This window comes from Zingiber officinale, chromosome 2B (genome assembly GCF_018446385.1).
Source record: "Zingiber officinale cultivar Zhangliang chromosome 2B, Zo_v1.1, whole genome shotgun sequence".
Classification (NCBI taxonomy): Eukaryota; Viridiplantae; Streptophyta; class Magnoliopsida; order Zingiberales; family Zingiberaceae; genus Zingiber; species Zingiber officinale.
Window position 1 is genome coordinate 93,845,247 of NC_055989.1, and position 12,237 is coordinate 93,857,483.

Below are 12,237 nucleotides of genomic sequence, written 5' to 3' on the forward strand. Positions count from 1 at the left end.
GAGAGTGATAAACCAAAGTCATAGTGGAGGTCGACCCAGATCCAAACTATGTGGTGAAGCCAAGGCCACCTTGATTGTGTCGGGTGAAGTTTGCAAAATTATTGACTCAGATTCTATTTACTCACATCATCTTCAAAGAAGAAAACTCAAATTTAAAGAATTTAAATGGAAATCTGACAAAGAGGATTTAAGTTTACACTCAGCCTTAATTTTCTAGTCTTTCTTGATGTTGAATAGCAAAGTATAAATATTCTCCTGCCTTAACTTTTGTTTCATAGGGGAAGGAAGGGCATTTGCAGCTCTTTCAATCATGGTGTTGAGGAGAGAAAGGAAGGAGGCGAAGGTGAAGAAGAGAAGAGAGTGATGACTGATGAGCCGAGGAAGAGCAACATCAATTCATAAGGTTAACAAACTAATCCAACACAAGTTATTAAAGAATCAGATCATAAAGCTTTTGTGATTAATGTGTTCTATGACCATATCTTCAGTATCAATTGTACAAATGAAGAGACGCTGCAAACTAAAGGCCTTGGGTAACTGGTGCCTCTCATCTCTAGCAGTGAGTGATGTGAAGCATCAAAAACTTGCAGCACCTTCTGTCCAAATCATCGATTAACCAAATATTTGCGTTTAGATGAACAATGCTAATACCCTCACCAGCTTCTGTGACTGAAGAGGAATGAATGAAACCAAAAATATAGACTTCTGTCCCGTAGGAGGAAAGCGACTAAGGCATGCAGGATTGTTTTTGGGCTACCAAACTTCACAAGGCTATCAAACACTGAAGCTTGCAAAGTATCAAATCCGTCGTCCAACGTCCTCTAGCAACCAACCTTCATCAGCTTTGCATTAACAATGAAAAGAATGTTAATTATGACAGTTTTCTCATACCTGTGCAGCATCTTTGAGAGCACCCCAGCATTCTAATCGATTGTATTTCTTTGATTTCGAATGGAAGTACACCCATACCTGAGCTTCCATTAGCTCAGGATGCTTGCTAAAAAGGGCAGAATCTCCATGAACCACAGCTTTCAAAACCTGTTATATCGAATTAACAACTCAGTAATCTGACAAGGACATTAAGTTCAGTGACTAATATCGATCTTGTATGCTTACCAATGGCAACTCTTTCGAAAATATGTGGTATCGGAATTCAGCAGCTAGATCTTGGAGGCTAGTTCCACTCACAAAGCAGTGAACATGCAAAGAGATTTCCTCGTTCATCGTCTTCCACTCTGCCACCACATCATCCTTATTTAACCTGGCTTGCCAGTCCATTAACTGTGATCGTATTAAGCTTTCACAGGTCATTGTTGTTATGATCGTAAAGTATTCACTTTCATGCGAAATATTAACAAATTTAATGAGGGCGTAAACAATGTACGTCGCTAGTGATTGAGATACCATCTTAGTGTGGATATTGTTGGAGACTGATAAGGTCAGATTTGCTGTGAAGTCGCAATGTGTGAGTGTGTAAGCTCGGTGAATGGTGCTTGGAGCATGCTTCTCCATTTCTTCTGCCGTGAACACTACTTTCAGCTTCGAGGCTTCGAATTTTGTTGGAGGACCCAAAAGTCTAGCAGCCTGGTTATGGAACGACGCAATAGAATGAAATCATTGAAACTCAGAAATTGTGCTTCTAAAAACTTGAATTTGGCCGTAGTTGGAGGATTAGATCGAATAGGCTGAAGCATTAGGAGATGGGGCATCGCCCTAAAGATTCAACCTTTTTGATACTTTGAGTCAGCATTGTTAAAGGAAGGGAGGAGGAGGAAATAGGGTTGGGAATTCCTCACCAGAGGTCCGTAAAAATCTCTCCTTTGGCAGCTCAAGACCACGAGGCCGCTGGCCGGGGCTACAGCTACGACGAACATGCGAGACCTGCCGCCTATTGTGGAAGAGGAAGAAGAAGAAGGAGAAGAAGAAACAGAGGGCACAATGAAGGCATTTCCAGCAGAGAAACAAGCCATGGGGAAGAACCCTCCTGGCGTCTCAGGCGTGGCCTAGCGCAGTCCTCATGACCTTCCTCGAAACGGAATCGACGAGACGTGGAGGCTCGGCGTGGAGATTGACGAGATGTGGAGCTGCGGCTTGGGATCGTTCAAGCCTCCCTCCGCCACGGAATATGACCTCGTACAACACGCGCTGCCGCTGCGTGACCAGCTTCTCTGCCATGCGGACTGGTGGGATTGGCTGGCATGGGAAGGAAAGGATAACGTGGATATATATATATATATATAACCGGATCATTGTCATCCATAAGATCCCTTTAGTGTATTTATTTGATAAATTCGGAATACAATTTATGCACACTTGGACATCCATCTCTAAAATATTTATTTTTATTAGGATTTGATCCCTAAGTGTTTTATCAAATCTAAAAATTGACATAGATGTCAGGGGTGAATTGTACGGGAAGAGTTTTTTTGCGACCAAAAAGCCTTAACGGGAATTATACGTAGAAAGTTGAGTTTCTTCGTGATCAAAAAACCTCAAGAGGAATGTAATTCTTCACAACGGAAGCACTTTTAATGATTCAATATCGATCATTTCTCTATTAGAATAATTGAGAAAAGAATAATAAGGAAAGACACTTGAGATTAGTTCTCCAGTTAGTTGGAAGTAAGCAATGGAACCCTCAATGATTTGTATGATGCTAGTAGGCGAAGATGTTTGTAAGATGTGCCTTGATTATAGTAAAATTCTACTCCATACAAAATCTACATCTGACTTGTTACTAGAAGAAAAGAGAAAAAGCCGAAGAGGAGATCATATGGCGTCATGTCGTGTGCTCTAATGGAAATCGGGTTTGGATTAGTTGAAATTAATGGATGTCTATGATTCACAAAAATACAAGTAGCTATAGTGGACGATGCGAGGTGTTCTAAAAGCGTAGGAAGCCATGGTAGATGATGCAAGGTGTGATATGGTGATGTATGTGACATTGGAGGAAGAGGCAAAGTATCATCAAATCAAGACAACGTAGAATTAAATGAAAGGGAAAAAAAGAAGATAAGTATGATACGTATGAGTCCTCTCAATGGTTTTTTGAGATGATTAGATAAGGATCAATAATTGAAAGGATCCCATGTTGAAAATAAAATATTATATTACAATTATCAGCATAAATACAATTTGTTAGACAAACTATTTCACTATTTCTCCCTTTTAGTTGAGTTAACGGTGTCTTGATGGTTTATCAGTAAGACTTAGTATGTATTTGATATTTATCCATCACATGAATAGGTTCATGCCTAGGCTTTAAATCAAACATTTATGAACAAATTTAGTATTTGATTTGATAAAAATTTATTTATGTTCAATGGCATAGTCAGGATTTCCAATTAGATGGGGGCACATTTAATAATTAAAAAAATAATAATACAATAAATTTTTTTAATAAAAGTCATATATTAACTTTATATATTTTATAATACGACAGATTTCATATTTTGAAAATATAAATAATAGTTTCATTATTAATGGTATCAAACGCATCTCGCTTAATATATGATATCAAATTAACAATCATTTACCATATTATCTCCCAATCAATTTCGAAGTGAAGTTCTGATTAGTTTCATTGTTGAAAACACTCTCTCTACAGTTGCAGTTGCAACAGGTAATAGCAATGCTAACTTCCAAAGTAAATATACTAAAGGATACCGGCGATGTTTTTTCAATTGAGCCATCCTTTTAGCAAGCTGGCTAATCCCCACAATCTTAGAGAATTAATTGCTACTCCGCATATAAAAAATAAAATTATCAAGTTGAGGATCAAGATGTATTAACTCCATTGAGAAAAAATCGGATGGATAAAACTGAACAAACTGAAGCAATTTTCTCTTATTATAAATAGAGAATGAATTTGATGGATCAAGACAACTCATACATAACAACTCCGTGTTCACCTCATTAAAGCGACTACTCAACTTCTGAAGTTGCAAATCTATTACTTCATAAAACGTTTCAACGCGATAATAGTGAAGATTTGTCCTGTCAATATTTTGTCATAATCTCTCATAAAAGACGAATAAGTCTTCCATGTGCCGAGTGACTACCTCATATTTAACACAAAATAAAGAAACTTCATTCAGTAACAAATCCTAACCATCATCTCTCATAATTTGCAGTTGATGTTTGCTTGATCTGATAAGAATCATGGCATTTACAATGTCTTCATCTTTTCTTTGTAAAGCTTGCAACAAATCATTCGTGCTCCCAAAATATTTTTCATTAAGTTCATCTGAAATATACTTTTCATTTAATTTACACGAATATCTTATAATAACGATATGCATATAGAAGGAATCATCTTTATGATAAGAATTAAAATTTGATAGTTATATAACTAGAAAAGTATGTTTTTATAATATTGTAAACATTTGACTTTGTATCTCTACCAATATGTGTGAAAAATAAGGGATCATTAACTATCAAATTAGTTCTATCAATTTCGTTTATTATTTGTTTTTGAATATAAATTGTTGAAAAAATAGTCATTAAATTATATGATTATGTTTCTAAAATATTATGTTAATAATAAATTAGGTGAAATAAATGTTGAGGTATTTTAAAAAAATACAAAATGAACCTACTTCAAACAAATCATCTCTCCGTCCACCACCTCCTCCTCTGCCTCCTCCACCAACTCCTCTTAATGCCGACTCAAATGAGTATCCTAGTGATCTTAGGCTAAGAAAGCACATTCTTAAGTATAATGTTAATGAAAGGTAGATTGTTCGACGTTACTATTTGTAAAAAGGTCCTTTTAGTCTAAGAATCATGAATTTTCTTGGAGTTATTGTCCAAAAGAGAAACAAAGATTTCGAGATATATGGTTTAGTCTTCATCCTAATTGGCTAGAATACAACATTGCAAAAGATGTGACTTTCTGTCTTTATTGCTATTTATTCAAAGCAAATCATGGTGGTCAAAGTGGTGGTTATTCTTTTGTTATACTAAGGGATTTAAAACTTAGAGAAAGAAAGAAAAATTTCATGAACATGTTGGAAATCAAAGTACGTAGCATTCACAATAGGTGTATGATGGCAGCTTCTATCTAAATGAATCAAAAACAACATATTGAAACTTATTTGGTCAATCACTCTAGTCAGGTAGTTGTCGATTATCGTGTTCGCTTGACAACATCAATTGATTGCATAAGATTTCTTGTGTGTCAAGAATTAACATTTCGTGGTCATGATGAATCAACAAACTCACTCAATCATGATAATTTTCTTGAACTGTTAAGATTTCTTGCTGACCATAATGAGGATATCAATAGAGTTTCACTATACAATGCTCCCTCAAATCTTAAATTGACATCGCCTGATATTCAACAAGATATTATCAGGTCTATTGCCTATTTAACCACTAATTCTATTCTTGGAGATCTTGGTGATAAGTTATTTACTATATTAGTTGATAAGGCTCGTGATATATATTAAAGAACAAATGGTAGTTTCTTTACGGTTTATAGATGACAGGGGAAATATTATTGAATGCTTTCGAGGCATTGTACATGTAAGCGACACTACTGCCTTATCACTTAAAATTGCTATTGATTTTTTGTTGTGCCAACATGGATTATCTATATCTAATTTACAGGGGCAAGGATATGATGGAGCTAGCAACATGAGAGGAGAATTCAATGGCTTAAAAAGCTTAATTATGATGAAGAACAAGTCTGCTTATTATGTTCATTTTTTTTGCTCATCAACTGCAACTTACACTTATAGCTATTGCTGAAAATCACATGAGAATTTCTACTTTTTTATGTGATTGCACAATTGAATAATATTGTTGGAGCGTCATGCAAGCAAAGAGACATACTTCATGAGAAACAATTTGAAAAAGTTATTAAAGAAATTTACAATGGTGATATCTTCACTAGACAAGGTATGAATCAAGAGAAGACATTAAAAAGTGCTGGGAGCACACGTTGAGGTTCCCATTATAATACATTATTAAGTTTGATATGCTTGTATCTTTCAGTTATTGATGTTCTTTTATTTGTTGAAGAACATGGGATAGAGGAAAAAAGGAAAGGGGAATAGTGGAGGAAGAAGAAAACGGAAGAGGAAAAAAAGGTTTGATGGGAAAAGGGGGGAAAAAGCTTCCGTAGGGGTAAAACCAACTTAGACGGTGACAAAGGGAAAAATAAGCTTCACTGGTAAGGGGGGAAAATAGTGAAAAAGGAAAAATAAAAAACTTCGGCAGAGAGAAAAAATGTAAGAAAGAAATAAAAAAAAGTTTGGAAAAATAAGAGAGAGAAAAACAAAAAACGGTGCTGGGTTTTAATTGTTTTTTTTCATAAAAGTCTAGGTACTTTTAGATTTATAAGTAAATCTTTTTTTTTTAAATTTTTTTAACTGTATTAATTTTTTTTTCTTCGAATTTGAGGAGGGGGGCAATCGCACCCTTCCGCCCCAAGGTAGCTACGCCCATGTTTATGTTCGTTCTATACACATAAGATCAATTAAATAAATAAGCTTAAACAACTTATTAAACTAAACAAACAAACTGGAACACATATGTGTTAAGTTCATGAATGTTCGTGAATAATGTTTGTGAACAATAATCGTGAACTATGTTCATTAATAAAACTCTTATTAACATACTAAATAAATAAATAAATAAAACTTTTAAAATGAACAAATAAGTTTGAATTATCTAACTCAATAACCAATCAAACAAGAAAAATTTTTAAAGAATCAAATAAGTTTCAATTGAGAGATTAATAATATCTAAATGAACTAAGCTCAAGCCAAGCTTGAATTAAGAGCTTGATAACATCTAAATGAACCAAGTTCAAGCTCATAAAAAATAAACCAAGTCAAACTTAAAAAAAAATATTTCAATGGCTTGGTTCATTTTCGGCTCGGCTCAACTTGGCTTGGTTATCTTATCAAATAAGCTTGAACACCCTAAAGTTTGGCTCGGCTTAGCTTTTTTATAGCCCAACTTGTCAACATGCTAAATAAATAAAAAACTTTTAAAATGAACAAACAACTTTAAATTATCATGCTCAATAACCAATCAAATAAGCAAAAGTTTCAAACAATTAAACAAGTTTGAATTGAGAGCTCGATAATATCTAAATGAGTCAAACATAAGTCAAGGTTGAATTGAGAGCTCGATAACATCTAAACGAACCAAACTTAAGTCAAGCTTGAACCAAACTTAAGTTTATAAAAAAACGAAGTCAAGCTTGACCAATCATTTCAAAAGCTTGGTTCATTTTAAGCTCAGCTTGGCTTAGCTCAGCTACCTTATAAACAACCTTGAACACTCTAAAGCTAGGCTTAGCCTTGCCCTATTTACAACCCTAGTCATGCCAAATGGACAAGTAAGTAGCTAGAATGGTGTAATAAAGATGGAAGAACATGGCATTAGTTTGATTTGTGTTGGTATGTATAAAGTTATCCTCTTTGTGTACTTTAGAATAGAAATAGGACTCTAAATGAGAAAGTCGAGTCAAATTTGTATTGTTTAAGTTTATTTGATAAAGTAATCAAGTCAAGCCAAGTTTAGTCTAAAATAAACTAAATCGTTGAAACAATTATTTAAGTTTAGTTTGTTTTTTTTTCTAAGCTTAAGGTCAGTTTGAATTTGATTCATTTAGATATTATCGAGCACTTAATTTAAGTTTGTTTAATTGTTTAAATTTTTTTATAATTTTAAGTTTTCTTGGTTAGTAAGTGAGTTTGATGTTACAAACTTATTTGTTTGTTTTAAGATTTATTTATTTATTTATTTACATATTGATAAGAGATTTGTTAAAAATTTATAAGTTTTGTTCGTTAAATATTGCTCCTGAATAAAGCACCGTCTCTATTCATGAATATTAACAAGTTAAATACATATGTATTCATAACTTGTTCATTTAGCTAAACAAGTCATTCAAGCTTGCTCATTTAATTATCTTATGTATATTAGAGCAAATTGTGATATTGCTCACCTCAAGTGGTCTAGTATTGCTAGCCCCACAACAAGATACAGGCAAGAAAATCACAAAGGGAGGTATTTTATTCTAGCTTAGTGACCCTTTACATAAGAGAGGGCAGGCACTCAACAAGATATTTTACACCCAATAAGAATTGTAACGACCCGCCTTCTACTAACTAGGCTGTAAGGCCGGACCGTCACATTATGCTGTGCTAGCTATTTTTAAGGTGTGGAAAAGCTGAATTAATTTAAACTTTGCTAAGCTAATACCATTTCCTTGTTCTACATGTGCTAAGAGATGCGATCTAAGGTATATGTGGCATATCCTACATCCCCTATGGTCAAGGAGCTGAATTACAGAGTTTCCTGGTTGAAACTCAGCTTCCCAATCGATTCAGACTCAACTCAATCGATTGCAAACTGTTGGATCGATTCATGGATCGATTCAGATTGTTACTGTGCTCGGGGTAATATTCTGGATCGATCGGCTGATCGATCCAGGCTGGCCAATCGATCCAGTGATCGATTCCGAAGCTCTCTGTTCGCGGGAGCAAATTCCCCGATTCCTCGATCGATCGGTTGATCGATCTGGCAGCTTCCTGTTCGCGACAGAAAGCGACTGGATCGATCGGCTGATCGATCCAGGAGCTTACTGTTCGCGGAACAAGTTCACCAATCGATCAACGGATCGATTGAAGACCCCTAATCGATCGGCTGATCGATCGGGGTTTCTGATTTCGTATCAGAAGTCTGATTTCAGCACTGGTTCGTGCCAAAATCACATACATCAATTCTATAAGCATAAAATAGAACTACTAGGCATAACATTACTCATGGAAGGCTATCTAATATCATGACAACTAACAATCTATGCATAACTGTCATAATTCAAAACACTTAAACAACTAAAGTGTAGGAAAGTAATGACATAAGAAAATGCTATATTCTAAGTGGGCTAGTTCCCAAGCATCGTTATTCCATGTTCTTTTTTTCCACACACATCTTCATCGCATTGTCCTCCAGCCTCCGCTAGTCCATCTTTCCTTTACCTTTATCTGCAGTATAAGGAAAAGAAGTATCTGTAAGCTTGAGAGCTTAGTAAGAAACCATCTACCTCACAAAAACATGCATACGATGAAATCATGCTTTTAAAACATGCTATCTGAAATATATATACTGAACATGTAAAAGCATAGCATGGCATACAAACAAACTAGTCATGGCAACAAGTGCTAACATAAGCTATCATATTGTATCAATAGACACTAAATTGATACAAAAATTGAACTGAGCTAATTCTAAACTAATACTAAAGCTGTACTGAATTCACCTAACTATTTGTGAAGTTTTGAAAACTATTTTCATAAATAGATTAAAATAATAATCATGTTGCTGTTTGGGCCCGACAACTGTACCTGTCATGCGCGCATCCCTAACTAAACCCGGGTTTGCAAGTCTAGAATTTAGTAGGGTTTACTAGGTTATCTAAACCTAGGGACGACTGTGGGAGCCCAACCCAATGAATATCTGATCCAGTACAGTGCCATTGCTAAAAGTAAAATACTGAACATAAGCTAATAATGCTTGTCTTGCTCTTACTAGGTTGTCTAAACCTAGAACTAGGTTGTCTGAACCTAGAGGCGACTGTGGGAGCCCACCCATTGAACCGTAGTCCATATAAGCTATAGCAAGACTAGATAAGCTATTTTAAATGCTTCTATTGCATTTGCTGAGCTATTAAAATGCCTCCTGTAATATTTTACTGAGCTAATAATTTTATCGAACACTTAGTGTGCTCCAACTCTCCCCTCTATTAGGGAGGCCACCTCTAGGCACCCGACAACGTCTAGATCCTTCAACTGAAGGGGAAGGACGTGTCTGGCCCATCTAGAGGTGCTCAACTAAATCCCTAAAACTGCGAGGAGGGTTAAATACACCCTATGTGTCGAAGAACTACATATAGCTAATAAAAAAAAACATGCAATCGTACGAAAAGCTACTTATACTGCAGGTGAGGGGTTTCTTACCTCCTGCGCTAGTTTTCTTACGAATCTAGTCGCTCGTTTCCGGTGGAGACGATCTTCTCGATGATTCTCTTGCGTCTACGCGTTCTTCTCGTGGAGAGAAGTGCCCTCGTGCCGGAGTCATCGCCGGAAAGTGTTCTTGGAGCCTTTGGGATGGAACCCTAGCCTCTCCTTGGCTTTGGCGTGAAGAGAGGGTGCGGGAGAAAGGGGTTCGGCGGTGAGGGTTTGAGAAGAGAAAGTTCCCGATGAAAAATAATAACTCCTCACTTAAAGTCCCTATTTATATTAAGTGGGTAATTCGACCCAACTCAAATATAAATATTACTGATTCCCTTTCTTTTCAGCACGGCCCTGCTGGGTTCAATTGGTTACTAAAGCTATCTATAAGACATAGGGCCTCCTAGGTCTCGAGTTTGATTCCCGCGTAGGCTATTCTACGATTCTATTTATTTTTGCTATTTCTGCTACTCTAAAAATTTTGTAAAAATATCCTAAAATTCCAGAAAAATACTAGGATATTTCTAATAATTATTTTGAGAATTTTCGGGCGTTACAATCCCCCATACCTTATAAAAAGTTCGTCCTCGAACTTAGAATAATTCTGGGTACTTCTGTCTCATACTAGCTTCTGTCTCCCACGTTGCCTCTTCTGTGGTGTGATTTTGCCAAATAACTTTTACTAATGGTACCTCCTTGTTCCGTAATTTCTTAACTTCTCGGTCTATTATCTAAATAGGCCGACTATCATAGCTGAGGTCTTCGCGGACTGGTATCGACTGGGACTCAATCACCTGGGTGGCATCTGGGATATGCCTCTTCAGCATAGAGACATGAAATACATTATGGATGGCTGACATCTCCTGTGGTAGCTCTAGCTCATATGCTACCTTGCCAACTCTTCTGGTGATAAGGTATGGTCCCACATATTTGGGACTTAGTTTGCCCTTCTTCCCAAAACGCATTACTCCCTTCATGGGAGCTACTCTGAGGAACACTGAATCCCCAACTGAAAACTCTAAGGGTCTGCGCCGTGTATCAGCATAGCTTTTCTGGCGGCTCTGGGCTGTCTCTATCCTCTGGCGGATCTGCTGTATAGCTGCTATGGTATCTGCTACTAGATCTGTCTAAAGTTCTAGTTCTTTCTGTTCACCACTTTCATACCAGCAGATTGGAGATCTACACCTCCGCCCATAGAGAGCCTCGTAAGGTGCCATACCGATAGTGGCCTGATAGCTATTGTTGTATGCAAATTCTGCTAAACTCAGATATTTGCACCAACTTCCCTTGAAGTCTAGGGCACATGCGCAGAGCATATCTTCGAGTACCTGATTTACTCACTCCGTCTGACCATCTGTCTGATGATGGAAAGCTGTGCTAAATTTCAACTTAGTGCCCAATGCTGACTGTACACACTCCCAGAAGTGTGACGTGAATTTACTGTCTCTGTCTGAATGATGGTTCGTGGGACTCCATGCAGTCTAACGATCTCCTTGAGATACAACTGAGCTAGCTATTCCATGGAGTAGGATATCCTGATAGCTAAGAAGTGGGCTGATTTAGTCAATCTGTCGACTATTACCCAGATGGTATCAAAACCATTCGTGGTTCTGGGCAGTCCCACTACAAAATCCATAGAAATGTCTTCCCACTTCCATTCTGGGATCTGGATAGGCTGCAGAACTCCTCCTGGTCTCTGATGTTCTTCCTTGACCCTCTGACAGGTCAGGCAGGTGCTAATATATCTAGCGATGTCTCTTTTCATCCCGGGCCACCAAAAATGTTTCTTTAGATCTTGGTACATCTTGGTGGAACCTGGATGCATCGCATAAGGAGTCCTGTGAGCCTCATCTAAAATCTTCCTCTTTAGTTCCTCCTGATCTGGAACACAGAGTCTATCACCGAAGTATAGTACCCCACTATCAGACACTCTGAATTCTCTACTTTCTGATTCTGCTAACCCTTGCTTGGTTTTCTGAATTTCAGGATCCTGTTCCTGGGCTGTCTGAATGTCACCAAGCAGGTTAGATGTTAATGTCATAGTAGAGAGCTGTCCCACTATAAGTTCGAGATCAAAATCTGTGATCTCTTTCTTTAGGGGCAGTGACATGGCTGCTAGGGATAGTAAGGTAGCACTGGACTTTCTGCTAAGTGCGTCTGTTACCTTATTGGCTTTTCCTGGGTGGTAGAGGATGTCTATGTCGTAGTCTTTGACCAGCTCTAGCCATCTACGCTGTCGCATATTCAGATCCTTCTGAGTGAAGAA

General features: G+C 37.1%; 1 protein-coding gene across 1 annotated transcript; it reads right to left on the bottom strand.

Moving 5' to 3' along the window:
• Positions 1-427: 427 nt before the first annotated feature.
• Positions 428-2,163, bottom strand: LOC122049295 (magnesium dechelatase SGRL, chloroplastic-like). Its single transcript, XM_042610694.1, has 5 exons — positions 1,797-2,163; positions 1,405-1,584; positions 1,117-1,281; positions 892-1,038; positions 428-821 (listed from the first exon to the last, which is right to left on the bottom strand). The coding sequence occupies exons 1-5, from the start codon at positions 1,968-1,970 to the stop codon at positions 654-656; spliced, it is 834 nt and encodes a 277-aa protein (XP_042466628.1). The 5' UTR covers positions 1,971-2,163; the 3' UTR covers positions 428-653.
• Between the last annotated feature and the right edge of the window lie 10,074 nt (positions 2,164-12,237).

Excerpts from the sequence above, each read along its gene's own strand:
- LOC122049295 (XM_042610694.1), bottom strand. The coding sequence starts at position 1,970 with ATGGCTTGTTTCTCTGCTGGAAATGCCTTCATTGTGCCCTCTGTTTCT. Across the intron at positions 1,039-1,116 it reads TTTCGAAAGAGTTGCCATTG|GTTTTGAAAGCTGTGGTTCA; the intron begins GTAAGCATACAA and ends TCGATATAACAG. Across the intron at positions 822-891 it reads CTCTCAAAGATGCTGCACAG|AGGACGTTGGACGACGGATT; the intron begins GTATGAGAAAAC and ends GTTGGTTGCTAG.